This window comes from Nerophis ophidion, linkage group LG18, assembly GCF_033978795.1.
Source record: "Nerophis ophidion isolate RoL-2023_Sa linkage group LG18, RoL_Noph_v1.0, whole genome shotgun sequence".
Lineage (NCBI taxonomy): Eukaryota > Metazoa > Chordata > Actinopteri > Syngnathiformes > Syngnathidae > Nerophis > Nerophis ophidion.
This window is the reverse complement of record NC_084628.1, coordinates 4,581,341-4,602,881: the sequence shown is the minus strand read 5'-3', so window position 1 is coordinate 4,602,881 and position 21,541 is coordinate 4,581,341. Positions and strand designations below refer to the sequence as shown.

Here is a 21,541-nt window from a genome sequence, read left to right as displayed (position 1 = left end):
ATTGATTGAGTTCCATGCTTAGTCAATGAAGTGCCAATACAGAATGTATTTTTGGGGTATTGGAGAGAAAGGGTATTTTGCAATGTTTGGTCTTGATCTCATTCTACTAGGTCAGTGGTTCTCAAATAGGGGTACGAGTACCCTTGGGGGGTAGTTGAAGGTATGCCAAGGGGTACGTGAGATTTTATAAAAATATTCTGAAAATAGCAACAATTCAAAAGTATTGAATAATACTTCAACAAAATATGAATGTAAGTTCATAAACTGTGAAAAGAAATGCAACAATGCAATATTCAGTGTTGACAGTTAGATTTTTTTGTGGACATGTTCCATAAATATTGTTGTTAAATATTTCTTTTTTTGTGAAGAAATGTTTAGAATTAAGTTCTTGAATCCAGATGGATCTCTATTACAATCCCCAAAGAGGGCACTTTGAGTTGATGATTACTTCTATGTGTAGAAATCTTTATTTATAATTGAATCACTTGTTTATTTTTCAACAAGTTTTTTGTTATTTTCATATCTTTTTTTCTAAATCGTTCAAGAAAAGACCACTACAAATACAATTTAATAAATCAGAAATCAATCAATCAATCAATGTTTACTTATATAGCCCTAAATCACTAGTGTCTCAAAGGGCTGCACAAACCACTACGACATCCTCGGTAGGCCCACATAAGGGCAAGGAAAACTCACACCCAGTGGGACGTCGGTGACAATGATGACTATGAGAACCTTGGAGAGGAGGAAAGCAATGGATGTCGAGCGGGTCTAACATGATACTGTGAAAGTTCAATCTATAATGGATCCAACACAGTCGCGAGAGTCCAGTCCAAAGCGGATCCAACACAGCAGCGAGAGTCCCGTTCACAGCGGAGCCAGCAGGAAACCATCCCAAGCGGAGGCGGATCAGCAGCGCAGAGATGTCCCCAGCCGATACACAGGCAAGAAGTACATGGCCACCGGATCGGACCGGACCCCTTCCACAAGGGAGAGAGGGACATAGAAGAAAAAGAAAAGAAACGGCAGATCAACTGGTCTAAAAAGGGAGTCTATTTAAAGGCTAGAGTATACAAATGAGTTTTAAGGTGAGACTTAAATGCTTCTACTGAGGTAGCATCTCGAACTGTTACCGGGAGGGCATTCCAGAGTACTGGAGCCCGAAATGAAAACGCTCTATAGCCCGCAGACTTTTTTTGGGCTTTGGGAATCACTAATAAGCCGGAGTCTTTTGAAGGCAGATTTCTTGCCGGGACATATGGTACAATACAATCGGCAAGATAGGATGGAGCTAGACCGTGTAGTATTTTATACGTAAGTAGTAAAACCTTAAAGTCACATCTTAAGTGCACAGGAAGCCAGTGCAGGTGAGCCAGTACAGGAAACGGTTCAATACAAACACACGTACTGTTACACCCCTACTAATCAGTAGCATATATATGGTATATTCAATGGTATATTATATGGTTGTTTTTTTCCCTTGGCCTCAGTCTGCACCCCCTCTCCAGGGCCCAGGCTAAGACCGATTTTTTAATTTTATTTCAATCTTCTATTTTTTTCTCCCATTCGCCCCCCCCCCCCCCTGTATCTCATCTTTTTTGTAAGGGGCGCTGGAAGCCGGCAGACCCGTCAGCGATCCTGTTCTGTCTCCCTGTAATGTTTGTCTGATCTTGAAGGGGATTGTGCTGAAAATTTTAATTTTCCTGAAGGGACTCTCCTGACGGAATAAATAAAGTACTATCTAATCCATCTAATCCAGGGGTAGGGAACCTATGGCTCTAGAGCCAGATGTGGCTCTTTGGATGACTGCATCTGGCTCTCGGATAAATCTGAGTAATGAATAATTCCACTTGTGATCACAGTGTTAAAAATAAAGTTCAAAATATAAAACATTCTCATGCTTTTTTATGTTCAAGAAGTTGCATTAATGGTAAGAAGTCATTTATTTATTATTGGTTAGTGTGGGGCTCGCCCTCCTGGGGGTTCTTCAGACCACCAAGAGCCTGTTTTAGGGTTACAATATTGTTTTATTTTATTTTTCTCTCAGTTGCTTTCCAGCAATTGTCTTTTTCTCTTTCGTCCTCACTCGCGCTCTGGCTCCAGCCCCAACCCTGTCCCTCCTCCTGGCTGCTGCTTATAACAGAGCGACAGGTGATTAGATAACAAGGCCCAAGTGGGCCATCTACGCACCTGTCGCTGATTTCGAGGCCGGTCCTGGCAACATCCTGCTTTGCTGCAGGCCCGCAGGCCACGTCCCTTCCACAGTTAGCTTCAGAATAACAATGTTATCACAAAGAATAAGAGACCTATTATACTCTGGAAATGTTGGTCTTACTTAAAAATGCACGCGTTTAGTTGTGTTCGGTTTAAAAAAAAATATTATATGGCTCTTTGGGAAATACATTTTAAAATATTTGGCTTCTTGGCTCTCTCAGCCAAAAAGGTTCCCGACCCCTGATCTAATCTAATCTTCAATGTAAATTAGCAACAAGAGCAATTTTTAAAAGTTAAGCCTTACTTTTAAGCACTTTTTAGCAGGCATGATAGGTTAATTGGTGCCTGGTAGTACCAATGGACTTCGGTCGGTACCAATAAAAGTACCGAATCCTGTACCCAACCGGAGTCACAAGCAAGACAGAACTACCTGTGGCTGATCTTAAAGTATTTATAAAAAAAAAAAAACATTTAAATCGAGGACTACCATCATATTGTAGGATATGATGCCCAAATCGGATTTCTGTATTAAAATGCGATCTTTTTATGTCGTCGCTACCGAAGAAAATTGACAAATGTGAACAAAATGCATCCGTGAGAACACAACATCATACTCAGTCCAGCGTGTTTGCCAAGGCAATGTCGTGGTGGTCACAGTCCTACTGTTTGTTCCGGGAATATGTGGGCCAAGGGTGATGACCGACCCATTGACTGTTGTTTTGCTCCTTTCTCTGCCATTTATTTTAGCGTCTATATATATTGGTGGTGAATTGTGACGTTCATCACCTTTTAAGGATCTATAGCGTGGGTGTCAAACTCTGGCCCGTGGGCCAAATTTGGCCCGCCGTGTGAGTTAATTTGGCCCTTGAGGCAATATCAAATTAACATTAAAGCTGCAAGCAGCGTTGGTCGGGTCCGCCTTTGGCCGCTGTCAAGCCCTGGTCTAATTCAGACCTACATAGAGGTCTTTGTTTCATGTCTCTACGACATTCCTAACAGAAGTTACAAGCAGTTTTGTCTGGTTTTTTTTCCTAGGGGGCGCTAGAGCGCAATTTTGACTTTTGGGGTTTGTTTTTTTTATTAAATGGCAATTCTCGCCAGTCCTGATGTGTGTGTAAAATTTGGTGAGTTTTGAAGCATGTTAAGGGGGTCAAATTACAGATCGGCGTTTCTGGATGTTGTTGATAAATGGCTTTCGCGTTGCATAGTAGAGCTTTAACTTGCACTTTGAAACATTTTAAGGGGGTCAAATTACAGCTCAAAGAGGCAAAAATTACATTTTTTAGGAAACTTTGCGCAGGGGTTCTTTGAAGGCGTGTAAAATCAAAAGCGGAGCAGTAATCAAAACTCTGTTCCATACCTTTAATCAGAAGGGTTCAATCTCTCTCCTGTGCGAGTTTGAAGCCGAAACGACAAACGCGCTCGGAGGACATAACTATTGAAAAAAGGTGACGGGTGTTTACAAAACTTTTATTTTGAAGGGGTAATTTTTAACTTCCTGTTGATTTTTGCTGAAGAATGTCAATTTTAAAATGTAGGTCTAAGTGAGACCTACATAGAAGTTTTTGTTTCATGTCTTTCCGGCATTCCTACCGGAAGTTACAAGCAGTTTTGTCTGTGTTTTCTTCCTAGGAGCAGTTTTTTCTGTTTTATTCAAAAATTGCGCAAGAGCGCAATTTAGAGTTTTTTTTTTTTTTTTTTTTCATTAAATCGCAATTTCTGCCAGTCCTAATGAGTGTGCCAAGTTTGGTGAGTTTTGAAGCATTTTAAGGGGGTCAAATTACAGCTGAAAGAGGCAAAAAATGCAATTTTTGCGAAAATTTTGTTTTGAAGGGGTTTTTGCCAACTTCCTGTTGATTTTAGGTATAGAAGTTTTGAATGGCGAATCTACATCTAAGTCAGTCCTACATGGAGGTTTTTGTTTCATGTCTCTACGACATTCCTAACGGAAGTTACAAGCAGTCTGTTTTTCTTTCCTTCCTAGGGGGCGCTAGCGCGCGTTGTTGATTTTTCTGATTTCGCTGCCTAATATATCTGGAAGGCATGCCAGTCCGACGTGTGTCAAATTTGGTGAGTTTTGAAGCATGTTAAGGGGGTCAAATTACAGCGCATTGACTGCAAAGACAAGATACTTAACATTCAAACTGGAAAACGTTGTTATTTTTTGCAAATATTAGCTTAAAAAAGACTGACAAAGTTGAAGAATGCTCATCAAACACTTATTTGGAACATCCCACAGGTGAACAGGCTAATTGGGAACAGGTGGGTGCCATTATTGGGTATAAAAGCAGCTCCATGAAATGCTCAGTCTTTCACAAACAAGGATGGGGCGAGGGTCACCACTTTGTGAATAAATGCGAGAGCAAATTGTTGAACAGTTTAAGAACAACATTTCTCAACGAGCTATTGCAAGGAATTTAAGGATTTCATCATCTACTGCCCGTAATATCATCAAAAGTTTCACATAATCTGGAGAAATCACTGCAAGGCCGAAAACCAACATTGAATGCCCGTGAACTTGGATTCCTCTGGCGGTACTGCATCAAAAAGCGACATCAGTGTGTAAAGGATATCACCACGTGGGCTCAGGAACACTTCAGATAACCACTGTCAGTAACTACAGTTTGTCACTACATCTGGAAGTGCAAGTTAAAAATCTACTATGCAAAGCAAAAGCCATTTATCAACAACACCCAGAAATGCTTCACTGGGCCCGAGCTCATCTAAGATGGACTGATGCAAAGTGGAAAAGCGTCCACATTTCAAATTTCTTTGGAAACTGTGGAAGTCGTGTCCTCCGGAACAAAGAGGAAAAGAACCATCTGGATTGTTATCGGCCAGGGGTCGGCAACCCAAGGCTCCGGAGCCGCATGCGGCTCTTTGATCACTCTAATGTGGCTCAGCGGCATAATAGCCGACCCCCCGCTCGATTATCCCGAGAAATTTCCGGAGTTTAATGCCTCTCCCAGAAATCACCTAGTCGACAATATTGACGGCGTGCCCTGTTGGCAATGCTTTTACAGTTCTCTAAAACTTGTCGTCGCGCCCGCTTTTACACAATTCCACTGTTGAGAGATGAAAGTGACTGCAAAGCATACTTGGTCAACAGCCATACAGGTTACACTGAGAGTTGTGATATAAACAACTTTAACACTCTTACTAATATGCGCCACACTGTGAACCCACACCAAACAAGAATGACAAACACATTTCGGGAGAAAATCCGCATTGTAACACAACATAAACACAACAGAACAAATACCCAGAATCCAGATGTAGTGACAAACTACAGTTTGTCACTACATCTGGAAGTGCAAGTTAAAACTCTACTATGCAAAGCAACAGCCATTTATCAACAACACCCAGAAATGCTTCCCTGGGCCCGAGCTCATCTAAGATGGACTGATGCAAAGTGGAAAAGCGTCCACATTTCAAATTTCTTTGGAAACTGTGGAAGTCGTGTCCTCCGGAACAAAGAGGAAAAGAACCATCTGGATTGTTATAGGCCAGGGGTCGGCAACCCAAGGCTCCGGAGCCGCATGCGGCTCTTTGATCACTCTAATGTGGCTCAGCGGCATAATTGCCAACCCACAAAAGTGAACTTTGTTTGTTTTATACTATAATAGTGGCGTTCTGTACAAAAAGTGCACTTTAATTTAGTGTTGTTTTGATATGTCATCTTAGTGACATCATGCACAAAAGTGCACTTTGTTTGTTTTATACTATAATAGTGGCGTTCTGTACAAAAAGTGCACTTTAACTTAGTGTTGTTTAGATATGTCATCTTAGTGACATCATGCACAAAAGTGCACTTTGTTTGTTTTATACTATAATAGTGGCGTTCTGTACAAAAAGTGCACTTTAACTTAGTGTTGTTTAGATATGTCATCTAAGTGACATCATGCACAAAAGTGCACTTTGTTTGTTTTATACTATAATAGTGGCGTTCTGTACAAAAAGTGCACTTTAATTTAGTGTTGTTTTGATATGTCATCTTAGTGACATCATGCACAAAAGTGCACTTTGTTTGTTTTATACTATAATAGTGGTGTTCTGTACAAAAAGTGCACTTTAACTTAGTGTTGTTTTGATATGTCATCTTAGTGACATCATGCACAAAAGTGCACTTTGTTTGTTTTATACTATAATAGTGGCGTTCTGTACAAAAAGTGCACTTTAACTTAGTGTTGTTCGGATATGTCATCTTAGTGACATCATGCACAAAAGTGCACTTTGTTTTTTATTTTATACTATAATAGTGGCGTTCTGTACAAAAAGTGCACTTTAACTTAGTGTTGTTTAGATATGTCATCTTAGTGACATCATGCACAAAAGTGCACTTTGTTTGTTTTATACTATAATAGTGGCGTTCTGTACAAAAAGTGCACTTTAACTTAGTGTTGTTTTGATATGTCATCTTAGTGACATCATGCACAAAAGTGCACTTTGTTTGTTTTATAATAGTGGCATTCTGTACAAAAAGTGCACTTTAATTTAGTGTTGTTTTGATATGTCATCCTAGTGACATCATGCACAAAAGTGCACTTTGTTTTATACTATAATAGTGGCGTTCTGTACAAAAAGTGCACTTTAATTTAGTGTTGTTTTGATATGTCATCTTAGTGACATCATGCACAAAAGTGCACTTTGTTTGTTTTATACTATAATAGTGGCGTTCTGTACAAAAAGTGCACTTTAACTTAGTGTTGTTTAGATATATCATCTTAGTGACATCATGCACAAAAGTGCACTTTTTTTGTTTTATACTATAATAGTGGCGTTCTGTACAAAAAGTGCACTTTAACTTAGTGTTGTTTTGATATGTCATCTTAGTGACATCATGCACAAAAGTGCACTTTGTTTGTTTTATACTATAATAGTGGCGTTCTGTACAAAAAGTGCACTTTAACTTAGTGTTGTTCGGATATGTCATCTTAGTGACATCATGCACAAAAGTGCACTTTGTTTTTTATTTTATACTATAATAGTGGCGTTCTGTACAAAAAGTGCACTTTAACTTAGTGTTGTTTAGATATGTCATCTTAGTGACATCATGCACAAAAGTGCACTTTGTTTGTTTTATACTATAATAGTGGCGTTCTGTACAAAAAGTGCACTTTAACTTAGTGTTGTTTTGATATGTCATCTTAGTGACATCATGCACAAAAGTGCACTTTGTTTGTTTTATAATAGTGGCATTCTGTACAAAAAGTGCACTTTAATTTAGTGTTGTTTTGATATGTCATCCTAGTGACATCATGCACAAAAGTGCACTTTGTTTTATACTATAATAGTGGCGTTCTGTACAAAAAGTGCACTTTAATTTAGTGTTGTTTTGATATGTCATCTTAGTGACATCATGCACAAAAGTGCACTTTGTTTGTTTTATACTATAATAGTGGCGTTCTGTACAAAAAGTGCACTTTAACTTAGTGTTGTTTAGATATATCATCTTAGTGACATCATGCACAAAAGTGCACTTTGTTTGTTTTATACTATAATAGTGGCGTTCTGTACAAAAAGTGCACTTTAACTTAGTGTTGTTTAGATATGTCATCTTAGTGACATCATGCACAAAAGTGCACGTTGTTTGTTTTATACTATAATAGTGGCGTTCTGTACAAAAAGTGCACTTTAATTTAGTGTTGTTTAGATATGTCATCTTAGTGACATCATGCACAAAAGTGCACTTTGTTTGTTCTATACTATAATAGTGGCGTTCTGTACATCTTAGTGACATCATGCACAAAAGTGCACGTTGTTTGTTTTATACTATAATAGTGGCGTTCTGTACAAAAAGTGCACTTTAACTTAGTGTTGTTTAGATATGTCATCTTAGTGACATCATGCACAAAAGTGCACTTTTTTTGTTTTATACTATAATAGTGGCGTTCTGTACAAAAAGTGCACTTTAATTTAGTGTTGTTTAGATATGTCATCTTAGTGACATCATGCACAAAAGTGCACTTTGTTTGTTTTATACTATAATAGTGGCGTTCTGTACAAAATGTGCACTTAAACTTAGTGTTGTTTAGATATGTCATCTTAGTGACATCATGCACAAAAGTGCACTTTTTTTGTTTTATACTATAATAGTGGCGTTCTGTACAAAAAGTGCACTTTAACTTAGTGTTGTTTAGATATGTCATCTTAGTGACATCATGCACAAAAGTGCACTTTCTTTGTTTTTACTATAATAGTGGCGTTCTGTACAAAAAGTGCACTTTAATTTAGTGTTGTTTTGATATGTCATCTTAGTGACATCATGCACAAAAGTGCACTTTGTTTGTTCTATACTATGATAGTGGCGTTCTGTACAAAATGTGCACTTAAACTTAGTGTTGTTTAGATATGTCATCTTAGTGACATCATGCACAAAAGTGCACTTTTTTTGTTTTATACTATAATAGTGGCGTTCTGTACAAAAAGTGCACTTTAATTTAGTGTTGTTTAGATATGTCATCTTAGTGACATCATGCACAAAAGTGCACTTTGTTTGTTTTATACTATAATAGTGGTGTTCTGTACAAAAAGTGCACTTTAATTTAGTGTTGTTTAGATATGTCATCTTAGTGACATCATGCACAAAAGTGCACTTTGTTTGTTCTATACTATAATAGTGGCGTTCTGTAAAAAATGTGCACTTAAACTTAGTGTTGTTTAGATATATCATCTTAGTGACATCATGCACAAAAGTGCACTTTCTTTGTTTTATACTATAATAGTGGCGTTCTGTACAAAAAGTGCACTTTAATTTAGTGTTGTTTTGATATGTCATCTTAGTGACATCATGCACAAAAGTGCACTTTGTTTGTTTTATACTATAATAGTGGCGTTCTGTACAAAAAGTGCACTTTAACTTAGTGTTGTTTTGATATGTCATCTTAGTGACATCATGCACAAAAGTGCACTTTTTTTGTTTTATACTATAATAGTGGCGTTCTGTACAAAAAGTGCACTTTAATTTAGTGTTGTTTAGATATGTCATCTTAGTGACATCATGCACAAAAGTGCACTTTGTTTGTTTTATACTATAATAGTGGCGTTCTGTACAAAAAGTGCACTTTAACTTAGTGTTGGTTTGATATGTCATCTTAGTGACATCATGCACAAAAGTGCACTTTGTTTGTTTTATACTATAATAGTGGCATTCTGTACAAAAAGTGCACTTTAATTTAGTGTTGTTTTGATATGTCATCTTAGTGACATCATGCACAAAAGTGCACTTTGTTTGTTTTATACTATAATAGTGGCGTTCTGTACAAAAAGTGCACTTTAACTTAGTGTTGTTTTGATATGTCATCTTAGTGACATCATGCACAAAAGTGCACTTTGTTTGTTTTATACTATAATAGTGGCGTTCTGTACAAAACGTGCACTTTAACTTAGTGTTGTTTTGATATGTCATCTTAGTGACATCATGCACAAAAGTGCACTTTGTTTGTTTTATACTATAATAGTGGCGTTCTGTACAAAAAGTGCACTTTAACTTAGTGTTGTTTAGATATGTCATCTTAGTGACATCATGCACAAAAGTGCACTTTCTTTGTTTTATACTATAATAGTGGCGTTCTGTACAAAAAGTGCACTTTAACTTAGTGTTGTTTAGATACGTCATCTTAGTGACATCATGCACAAAAGTGCACTTTGTTTGTTTTATACTATAATAGTGGCGTTCTGTACAAAAAGTGCACTTTAACTTAGTGTCGTTTTGATATGTCATCTTAGTGACATCATGCACAAAAGTGCACTTTGTTTGTTTTATACTATAATAGTGGCGCTCTGTACAAAAAGTGCACTTTAACTTAATGTTGTTTGGATATGTCATCTTAGTGACATCATGCACAAAAGTGCACTTTGTCTGTTTTATATTATAATAGTGGCGTTCTGTACAAAAAGTGCACTTTAACTTAGTGTTGTTTAGATATCTCATCTTAGTGACATCATGCACAAAAGTGCACTTTGTTTGTTTTATACTATAATAGTGGCGTTCTGTACAAAAAGTGCACTTTGATTTTGTGTTGTTTTGATAAGTCATCTTAGTGACATCATGCACAATAGTGCACTTTGTTTCTTTTATACTAAAATAGTGGTGTTCTGTACAAAAAGTGCACTTTAACTTAGTGTTGTTTAGATATGTCATCTTAGTGACATCATGCACAAAAGTGCACTTTGTTTGTTTTATACTATAATAGTGGCGTTCTGTACAAAAAGTGCACTTTAACTTAGTGTTGTTTAGATATATCATCTTAGTGACATCATGCACAAAAGTGCACTTTGTTTGTTTTATACTATAATAGTGGCGTTCTGTACAAAAAGTGCACTTTAATTTAGTGTTGTTTTGATATGTCATCTTAGTGACATCATGCACAAAAGTGCACTTTGTTTGTTTTATACTATAATAGTGGCGTTCTGTACAAAAAGTGCACTTTAACTTAGTGTTGTTTAGATATGTCATCTTAGTGACATCATGCACAAAAGTGCACTTTGTTTGTTTTATACTATAATAGTGGCGTTCTGTACAAAAAGTGCACTTTAATTTAGTGTTGTTTTGATATGTCATCTTAGTGACATCATGCACAAAAGTGCACTTTGTTTGTTTTATACTATAATAGTGGCGTTCTGTACAAAAAGTGCACTTTAATTTAGTGTTGTTTTGATATGTCATCTTAGTGACATCATGCACAAAAGTGCACTTTGTTTGTTTTATACTATAATAGTGGCGTTCTGTACAAAAAGTGCACTTTAATTTAGTGTTGTTTTGATATGTCATCTTAGTGACATCATGCACAAAAGTGCACTTAGAGCTTGTTTTAAAATGTCTCAGACAATCTTGCACGTTCTGTTTTGGAAATGACATGAATGTTTGTGCCACTGCTTAATAACTGTTTAATACATAATTTTTTTCGATTTCTCTCTATGCATGAAAGTTTAAAATGAGCATATATTAATGCAGTATGAAGAAGAATGTTTTAATGTAGACACATAGAATCATCATACTGCTGTGATTATATGCATCAAGTGTTCATTCAAGGCTAAGGCAAAATATGGAGATATATATTGTGTATCGTGACATGGCCTCAAAATGTTGAGATATCAATAAAAGGCCATATCGCCCAGCCTTACCTCATATAATTTGCAGTTAAATGACTGTAAGATGGTAACATGACAAAAAAAATTTAGCATTCTTTGATAGCATTCTCTTTTTCATTTTTACTAACGTCCTTTTTATAACTTGGAAATAAACCAGGAGTCTTTTTGTGAGAAGGGACAAAAGTTCTCATGAAGGATCACTCAATCCTGTTCCACAGCTATTTAAAGTCTTTCATCGCATTGTGTTTTATCAGAAAAGCAATTTAAACCACCTGATGTGCCAATCTGCTGGCACACATTTCCTCCAATAAAGTTGGATCTGAGTGCAAAGGTTGTGCTTTATTAGCTCAGGTCAAACAACCCAATCCAGATCATCTTTCTCTTTAGCTCTTATCATCTGTTTTCCTACACGCACACATAAGCCACCACTCCCTTAAAGGGGGATCCATTTTTCTCAACCCTGACCTTGTGACCGCAGTTTTTTTTCCCCTCCGGGTTTGTTTTTTTTAAGAGATATGCAGCACATGAGATTGCGCTGAAATAGGAAATAATAAAACGTTCGGGAGCTTCCGAGGACAAAGCGTTCGGGTTGGGGGTAAACAAAACACTCAGCTGACCACCGTCCTAGATAAATCATTCATTCAGCATTAAAAGTATGTTCTCGAAATGTGGCAAAACTGACAACCAAACCACATTTTACCACCTTTTTCAACGACACAGAGAATCAAGGCAAATTGCGATTGATGCTTGTAAAAATCTCCATTATTGTCATCCTTGAGAGAAAATAGTAATCATTGTTTATATCTACATATCCATCCATCCATCCATTTCCTACCGCTTATTCCCTTTCGGGGTCGCGGGGGGCGCTGGCGCCTATCTCAGCTACAATCGGGCGGAAGGCAGGGTACACCCTGGACAAGTCGCCACCTCATCGCAGGGCCAACACAGATAGACAGACAACATTCACACACTAGGGCCAATTTAGTGTTGCCAATCAACCTATCCCCAGGTGCATGTCTTTGGAAGTGGGAGGAAGCCGGAGTACCCGGAGGGAACCCACGCAGTCACGGGGAGAACATGCAAACTCCACACAGAAAGTTCCCGAGCCTGGATTTGAACCCAGGACTGCAGGAACTTCGTATTGTGAGGCAGACGCACTAACCCCTCTGCCACCGTGAAGCCTATATCTACATATAATGTTGGCAATTTGACATCACTTACATGATGGACTTTGGACGACTATCAAACAATCTTCCTTTACAAAAGATAATAAGGTCTAGTTTTGATATTGTCAAAAAGCTATTCATGTAGGGCCCTGTTCTCCCATGTGTTTAAGTGTAAAAAGCAGTGCGGTGGCTCGGATTCTGAAGTCTTGTATCCTAGATTCATGCTCTGGATGGATTAACTTCTAAATGTGCGCATTCCCTGTCAAATCTGGCATTGCACGATTTTTTTCCATCCCACTTCTTCCGCTTATACGAGGTCAGCTCACGGGGGCAACAGCCTAAGCAGGGAAGCCCAGACTTCCCTCTCCCCAGCCACTTCGTCCAGCACTTCCCGAGGCGTTCCCAGGCCATAGTCTTCCCAACGTGTCCTGGGTCTTCCCCGTGGCCTCTTACCGGTCGGACGTGCCCTAAACACCTCCCTTGGGAGGCGTTCGGGTGGCATCCTGACCAGATGCCCGAACCACCTCATCTGGCTCCTCTCCATGTGGAGGAGCAGCGGTTTTACTTTGAGTTCCTCCCGGATGGCAGAGCTTCTCACCCTATCTCTAAGGGAGAGACCTGGAAACTCATTTCGGCCGCTTGTACCCGTGATCTTATCCTTTCGGTCATAACCCAAAGCTCATGACCATAGGTGAGGATGGGAACGTAGATGGACCGGTAAATTGAGAGCTTTGCCTTCCGGCTCAGCTCCTTCTTCACCACAACGGATCGGTACAACGTCCGCATTACTGAAGACGCCGCACCGATCCGCCTGTCGACCTCACGATCCACTCTTCCCTCACTCGTGAACAAGACTCCTAGGTACTTGAACTCCTCCACTTGGGGCAGGATCTCCTAAAAACACGCCCACGCCTCGCTCGTGCCGATCCTCATCTGCATCGAAGAAACAATCCATGTCCAAGCCAAGTTGTGACAATATGGGAATGAGGTTTGAAGCACTACTGTTGTTTGGGGTGTGATGGTATGACTGTATTAAACATTGAAGTTTGGGTTCAGGATGAAGATTCTAGGGTGAAAACGTGTCTCATCGTGTTCCCCGTGAGGACAGAACAAGAAGAAAGTGCGGTTTGATGTTTGGGTACAATTTGAAATGTAATCGCTAGATGAGGTGCAAAGAAGATAAAGAGGAACAGACTGCAATTTGTTCACTGGGCCCATGAGAGAGGGATGCAAAGTTTGAAGTGGGTGGATGCGTGGGCGGGACCAAAGCGAGAAAGGTGCACGGTTAGGCAATGAGAAGCGGCTTCAGGTGTCAGGTTACCTGGAATACTTTCGTTTTGCTTGTAAGCAGGGCTCGGCCACACCAAAACAGGTCTCTCTTCGGAATCCGCGCAGCGTCGAAACCGAACGCGCTTCATTACAGGCCTGAGGTTGCAGAAAAGGGCCCCTGTCCGACACCCTTGGAGCTGGATTTTGTTACACCGTCGCTGAAAGAAAAGAGTGAGGGAGGGAGACGGCGAGAGAGGAAGAGGAGACATCAAATCAAGTCAGCTTTGAGGAGTCGGGACCAGCTGGTGGAGGAAGACGCGGGATATTCGTTGGATTGTGACGTTCTGGAGCTCCGACCTCCAAGGAGGGAGGATAGAGTTCTGTAGAGAGTGGTCATCTGGTCCTGACTTTCACTGATAACTGCATCATGTTGGTGAGTATAGGGCTGAATTGTCCAACAAAAAATCCACTGTCTTGGAGCAATTATCCAATTACTGAATGAACTTTGAAAAAGACAAATAGTGGTGATGTTTAAATATGCTCAACCAGTCGGTACACAGTGCTGCAAACTGCAAATACTGGTTCCAAATTTCTGTACTTATCTATTTTGTTACTTTAAAATATAGTTGCCTGTTTTTATGTTTTAGCAGAGCTGGTGGCTTTTTATCTCTCAATGAAATAAATGTAGGGAGTATTGTTTTTCACATTCTTTTACTGCCTAATAGTGAGGAGTGTCAATATTACATTTAAGGCAGTGGTTCTTAACCTTGTTGGAGGCATCGAACCCCAACAGTTTCATAAGCGCATTCACCGAACCCTTCTTTAGTGAAAAATAAAATGTTTTTTTTTTTTCAAATTCAGCCAGAATTATAGGTTTTAGGTAACATTTTAGTATGGGGAACATATTCTAAGTAAAAAAAACTTTATTTAGTGTTATTTGGTTAGGGTTAGAGCAGTGGTTCTTAACCTTGTTGGAGGTACCGAACCCCACCAGTTTCATATGTGCATTCACCGAACCCTTCTTTAGTGAAAATTATTATTATTATTATTATTATTTCAAATTTAAGACAAGGTTATATGTTTTTGGTAACACTTTAGTAAAGGGAACATATTCTAAGCAACAAAGACTTCATTTTGTCATGATCTGTGGTCTGGATCACGTTTTTGTTACCTTTTTTTGTTAGTTTTTAGACTCCCTGTTTGCGCTCCCTTGTTTTGTTTGGTTACCATGCCGACTTATGATTTTCACCTGCCTCTGGTGTTCGGACCGCGCACCTGTTTCTAATCAAGACCCTTATTTAAGCCTGTCTTTGCCAGTCAGTCGGCCTGGCGTCATTGCTTGTTTTCATGCGATACCACGGTTCGTGTTGCTCGATTCATGCCGTGTCCACGTAAGTCTTGTTTATTTCTTGCCACAGTTTTGTGTTCGTTCCCCGCCATAGTTTATGTTTGTTTGTTTCATGCCACAGTTTTGTGTTTGTTCCCCGCCATAGTTTATGTTTGTTTGTTTCATGCCACAGTTTTGTGTTTGTTCCCCGCCATAGTTTATGTTTGTTTGTTTCATGCCACAGTTTTGTGTTTGTTCCCCGCCATAGTTTATGTTTGTTTGTTTCATGCCACAGTTTTGTGTTTGTTCCCCGCCATAGTTTATGTTTGTTTGTTTCATGCCACAGTTTTGTGTTTGTTCCCCGCCATAGTTTATGTTTTGTTTACCTCATACCCTGCCAAGATTTTTTGAGTTAATAAATATTTTCTTACCTGCAAGCCTTGTCTGGTATAGTCCGCTTGCATCCCGGGAGAACAAACCTCGCAGTAAGCGACAGAATGATCATAAGTCGGCATGGTAACCAAACAAAACAAAGGAGCGCAAACAGGAACTAAAAGAGTCCAAAAAGTAACAAAGACATAATCCAGACCACAGATCATGACCAAAGATTGTACGCCTCCTCTTTCATTTGGACTTTCCCGGATTACATGGCAACAGCTGTTTCTAAGGGACGGGGGTCGTAAACGGCCATCGCCTTTGATTACAAACAGTTCAAAGAAGAGGTCCCCGGAGGCTGCCCTGCTTCCTATCCACTGTGTAGTTCTCGGGTCAAGACAAAATCTTTCTGTGGATTACAATACATCAGAAACAGAACACCTTCATGTTGCTTCCCATCCTAGACAGTGGAGTTTTACAAGCCTTTTGCTTGGTAGGATCAAAGACAGCGTTTGTCTTCTCGCCGGGCGAGCTGAACTCAATGTAACACAAAGTTTTGTGATAACCGAGATACAATTATTCTAAGACTCGGCACACCTATCTTGGGGCAGTTTTGCCCATTCCTCTTCGCAGCACTTCTCAAACTCCATCTGATTGGATGCAAAGCATCAGTTTTCATCCAGGATGTCTCTGTATATTGCCGCATTCATCTTAGTCTAGTCTGGGAGATGACCAAGAACCTGATGGTCCTCAGTCAGAGCTACAGCATTCCTCTGTGGAAAGGGGAGAACCATCAAGAAGGACAACCATCTCTGCAGTAATCCAACAATCAGGCCTGTGTGGTATAGTGGCCGGACAGAAGCCATTTTTTAGTAAAAAAAATTGAAAAAGTTAAAATATTTCCAAAAGACTCTCAGACCATGGGAAACAAGAGTCTTTGGTCGAATGAGACAAAGAATGAACTCTGGCGTGAATGCCAGGCATGATGTTAGGAGGAAACCAGGCCAGCATGGTGGTGGCAGCATCATGCTGTGGGGATGTTTTTCAGAGGCTAGAGGGAAATATGAATGCAGCCAGGTACAGAGACATTCTGGATGAAAACTAACGCTTCCCATTCAACCTGATGGAGCTTAAGAGGACTTGAGGTTGTAATTACTGCCAAATGTGCACCAATAAAGTATTGAGTAAAAGCTGGGAATACTTATGCGCATGTCTTTTTAATTTGTTAATAAATTTGAATCACATTGTCTTAATTGGGTATTGTTTGCAGAGTTTTGAGGACAATAATGAATCAATCAATCAATGTTTATTTGTATAGCCCTAAATCACCAGTGTCTCAAAGGGCTGCACAAACCACAACGACATCCTCGGTAGAGCCCACATAAGGGCAAGGAAAAACTCACCCCAATTGGTCCGTCGGTGACAGTGACAATGATGACTATGAGAAACCTTGGAGAGGACCGCATATGTGGGGACTAAAAGCAATGGATGTCAAGCGGGTCTAACATGATATTGTGAAAGTCCAATCCATAGTGGATGTAACATAACCGTGAGAGTCCACAAGGGAGAGGGGCACAGAGGAGAAAAAGAAAAACGGCAGATCAACTGGTCTAAAAAGGGGGTCTATTTAAAGACTAGAGTATACAAATGAGTTTTAAATGCTTCTACTGAGGTAGCATCTTGAACTGTTACCGGGAGGGCATTCCAGAGTAGTGAAGTGTAGTGAATTCTGTTTATATAGCGCTTTTCTCTAGTGACTCAAAGCGCTTTAACATAGTGAAACCCAATATTTAAGTTACATTTAAACCAGCGTGGGTGGCACTGGGAGCAGGTGGGTAAAGTGTCTTGCCCAAAGACACAACGGCAGTGACTAGGATGGCGGAAGCGGGAATCGAACCTGCAACCCTCAAGTTGCTGGCACGGCCACTCTACCAACCGAGCTATGCCGAGTACTGGAGCCCGAATGGAAAACGCTCTAAAGCCCGCAGACTTTTTTTGGGCTCTGGGAATCACTGGGGAGACCCGAAAATAATACGTTACAGTAATCTAAAACGAGATGTATTTCATTTTGGAATAAAGGCTGCAACATAACAAAATGTGAAAAAAGTAAAGCACTGCGAATATCTCCAGATGCTGTGTATATTGTCTTCATTACACAACTTATACAACCACAGTGGAAAAAATCCAAATCAACAGACCTAAAGTGCAAGCTTTACTGGAAACATAACATTCAGTGCAAAAAAAAATAATAATAAATATGAAAACTAAGAAAATATTTACCTGAAAGAATAGAAGTCTAAAAATGAACATTCCTGGCTGTCTCCATCCATCCATCCATTTTCTACCGCTTGTTACCTTCTGGGGTCGCGGGGGGCGCTGGTGCCTATCTCAGCTATAATCGGCGGGGAAGGTGGTGTACACCCTGGACAAGTCGCCAGCTCATCGCAGGGCCTCCTGGCGGTCTAATTAAAATTTTATGAATCGACAATAGGGCTCCACGGTGGAAGAGGGGTTAGTGCGTCTGCCTCACAATACAAAGGTCCTGCAGTCCTGGGTTCAATTCCAGGCTCGGGATCTTTCTGTGTGGAGTTTGCATGTTCTCCCCGTGACTGCGTGGGTTCCCTCCGGGTACTCCGGCTTCCTCCCACTTCCAAAGACATGCACCTGGGGATAGGTTGATTGGCAACACTAAATTGTGTGAATGTGAGTGTGAATGTTGTCTGTCTATCTGTGTTGGCCCTGCGATGAGGTGGCGACTTGTCCAGGGTGTACCCCGCCTTCCGCCCGATTGTAGCTGAGATAGGCGCCAGCGCCCCCCGCGACCCCAAAAGGGAATAAGCGGTAGAAAAATGGATGGAATAATACTTCAACGTAATATGAATGTAAGTTCATAAACAGTGAAAAGAAATACAACAATACAATATTCAGTGTTGACAGCTGGATTTTTTTTTTTTGTGGACATGTTCCATAAATATTGATGTTAAAGATTAATTTTTTTGTGAAAAAATGTTTAGAATGAAGTTGATGAATGCAGATGGATCTCTATTACAATCCCCAAAGAGGGCTCTTTAAGTTGATGATTACTTCTATGTGGGGAAATCTTTATTTATATTTGAATCACTTATTTATTTTTCAACAAGTTTTTAGTTATTTTCATATCTTTTTTTTTCCAAATAGTTCAAGAAAGACCACTACAAATGAGCAATATTTTAGATAGATGGATAGATGGATGGATGGATGGATGGATGGATAGATGGATGGATGGATGGATGGATGGATGGATGGATGGATGGATGGATGGATGGATGGATGGATGGATGGATGGATGGATGGATGGATGGATGGATGGATGGATGGATGGATGGATGGATGGATGGATGGATGGATGGATGGATGGATGGATGGATGGATAGATGGATAGATAGATAGATAGATAGATAGATAGATAGATAGATAGATAGATAGATAGATAGATAGATAGATAGATAGATAGATAGATAGATAGATAGATAGATAGATAGATAGATAGATAGTACTTTATTGATTCCTTCAGGAAAATTAAATATTTTGCACTGTTATACAATTTAATAAATCAGAAACTGATGACATAGTGCTGTATTTTACTTCTTTATCTCTTTTTTTCAACCAAAATTGCTTTGCTCTGATTAGGGGGTACGTGAATTAAAAAAAATGTTCAGGGGGTACATCACTGAAAAAAGGTTGAGAACCACTGGCCTGGGAACGCCTCGGGATCCCCCGGGAAGAGCTAGACGAAGTGGCTGGAGAGAGGGAAGTCTGGGCTTCCCTGCTTAGGCTGCTGCCCCCGCGACCCGACCTCGGATAAGCGGAAGATGATGGATGGATGGATGGATGGATGGATGGATGGATGAACCACTGGTCTACCTCACACAACCCTATCACACAACTTATAAAACCACAGTGGAAAAAAATCCAAATCAACAGCTTTACTGGAAGCATAACATTCAGTGCAAAAAAAAATTATAATAAAAATGAATACTAAGAAAATATTTATCTGAAAGAATAGAAGTGCAAACATGAACATTCCTGGCGGTCTAATCATTACAATTTTACGAATCGACAATGGTTGCAACCCCTTTAAGAATGCATATGAGCACCACCTCAATACAACAAGGTAACCGCTACTATTCAAAATGAGCCTGATCTAGAACTCTGCTCCCTGATTGAAAATGTTATTAGTAGATTGCACAGTACAGTACTATTTCCTGTACTATTGACCACTAAATGGTAACACCCCAATACGTTTTTCAATTTGTTTAAAGGCCTACTGAAAGCCACTACTAGCGACCACGCAGTCGGATAGTTTATATATCAATGATGAAATATTAACATTGCAACACATGCCAATACGGCCGCTTTAGTTTACTAAATTGCAATTTTAAATTTCCCGCGGAGTTTCTTGTTGAAAACGTCGCGGAATGATGTTTGTGACGTCTCGGGTTGTAGCGGACATATTAGCCCAGCACCACTTACGGCTAAAACTCGTCTCTTTTCATGGCATAATTACACAGTAATTTGAACATCTGTGTTGTTGAATCTTTAGCAATTTGTTCAATTAATAATGGAGACGTCAAAGAAGAAAGATGTAAATGGGAAGCGGTGTATTGCAGCTGCCTTTAGCAACACAAACACAGCCGGTGTTTCTTTGTTTGTTGTGAAGCTTTAACACAGAGCGGTCAAGCGAACATGTTTCTCTACGTCAACCAGCAAGTTTTTGGATGAGAAAATTGTGATATTAAGTCGGTTCTTACCGGAGACATCAGTGGATTATGAGTCCTCCTGCAGCAGCTGTCAAAAAGGCAGCTGTGATCTTGGCTCCTCGGCTTCTTTCAGAGACACTGGCGTTCACCGCAGCCATCTGATTTTCAGGTATGACTTTAGAATCTCACTAAAATAATATTAACACAATAAGCAGATAAGGGATTTTCCAGAATTATCCCAGTAAATGTGTCTAATTACATCTGAAACGCTCACACTGCCGTCACTTTTTCTTTTTTTTTGTGCTTCACTCTAACTTTCCTCATCCAGAAATCTTTCATCCTCGCTCAAATTAATGGGGAAATCGTCTCTTTCTCGGTTCCGAATCGCTCTTGCTGCTTGAGGCTATGATTATAAACAATGTGAGGGGTCCTACAACCCGTGACGTCACGCGCACATCGTCTGCTACTTCCGGTAAAGGCTAGGCTTTTTTTATTAGCGACCAAAGTTGTGAACTTTATCGTTGATGTTCTCTACTAAATCCTTTCAGCAAAAATATGGCAATATCGCAAAATGATCAAGTATGACACATAGAATGGACCTGCTATCCCCGTTTAAATAAGAAAATCTCATTTCAGTAGGCTTTTAAGTCGGGGTCCACGATAATCAATTCATGGTCCTTATTGAAGTTCATCCCAGATCTCATATTCAGTTTAATCAAAAAGGCCCTTTTGCTATTTGGTTCATCGAGGAGGCGCACAAGCTGAAAAGAACAAAAGGTGAAGACCGGTCTTGAACAAAAAGCTTCCAGTGTCAATGCTTTTATCTGGGAGGGTGACCTCTACCTCGACTCAGTTGCGCTTGCAGCTCATTAAAGATGAACTAGATAGTGTTAAAATGAAATGAATCATACAACCCCTGGTTGAAAAAAATTAAATACAATTTGGAATCACCAGTTTTGGCGGTTGTCCATTCAGGTGTTTAATTATGTTTAAAAAAAACATAATTGACTATAGTCATGTCAATAATTTTGGCTTTAAGAAACACTACAAGAACTCAAGAAAATAAACTATGGGAATCAATAACAGCTTTATTTCATCATCAAGCAGGGTGCGAAAAATATGAAATCCCTCAAATGTGAGGACCACATTATGGAATCATCAAAACAAACTAAAAAACACAGCACTCGTACTTTGTTGCACCACCTCTGACTTTTCTAACAGCTTGCAGTCTCTGAGGCATGGTTACCAGTAACAAACAGTACTCTTCATTAGAGATGTCCGATAATATCGGACTGCCGATATTATCGGCCGATAAATGCTTAAAAATGTGATATCGGAAATTATCGGCACCGGTTTCA

The 21,541-nt window shown here is 39.6% G+C and overlaps 1 protein-coding gene across 1 annotated transcript in view; it reads left to right on the top strand.

Moving 5' to 3' along the window:
* The first annotated feature begins 13,798 nt into the window (after positions 1–13,798).
* tmprss4a (transmembrane serine protease 4a) overlaps positions 13,799–21,541 on the top strand; it is a 56,999-nt gene continuing 49,256 nt past the window's right edge. Inside the window, exon 1 of the mRNA XM_061878579.1 lies at positions 13,799–14,175. Within this exon, the coding sequence (XP_061734563.1) occupies positions 14,170–14,175 (6 nt within the window). The 5' untranslated portion in view covers positions 13,799–14,169. The remainder of the gene's footprint in view (positions 14,176–21,541) is intronic.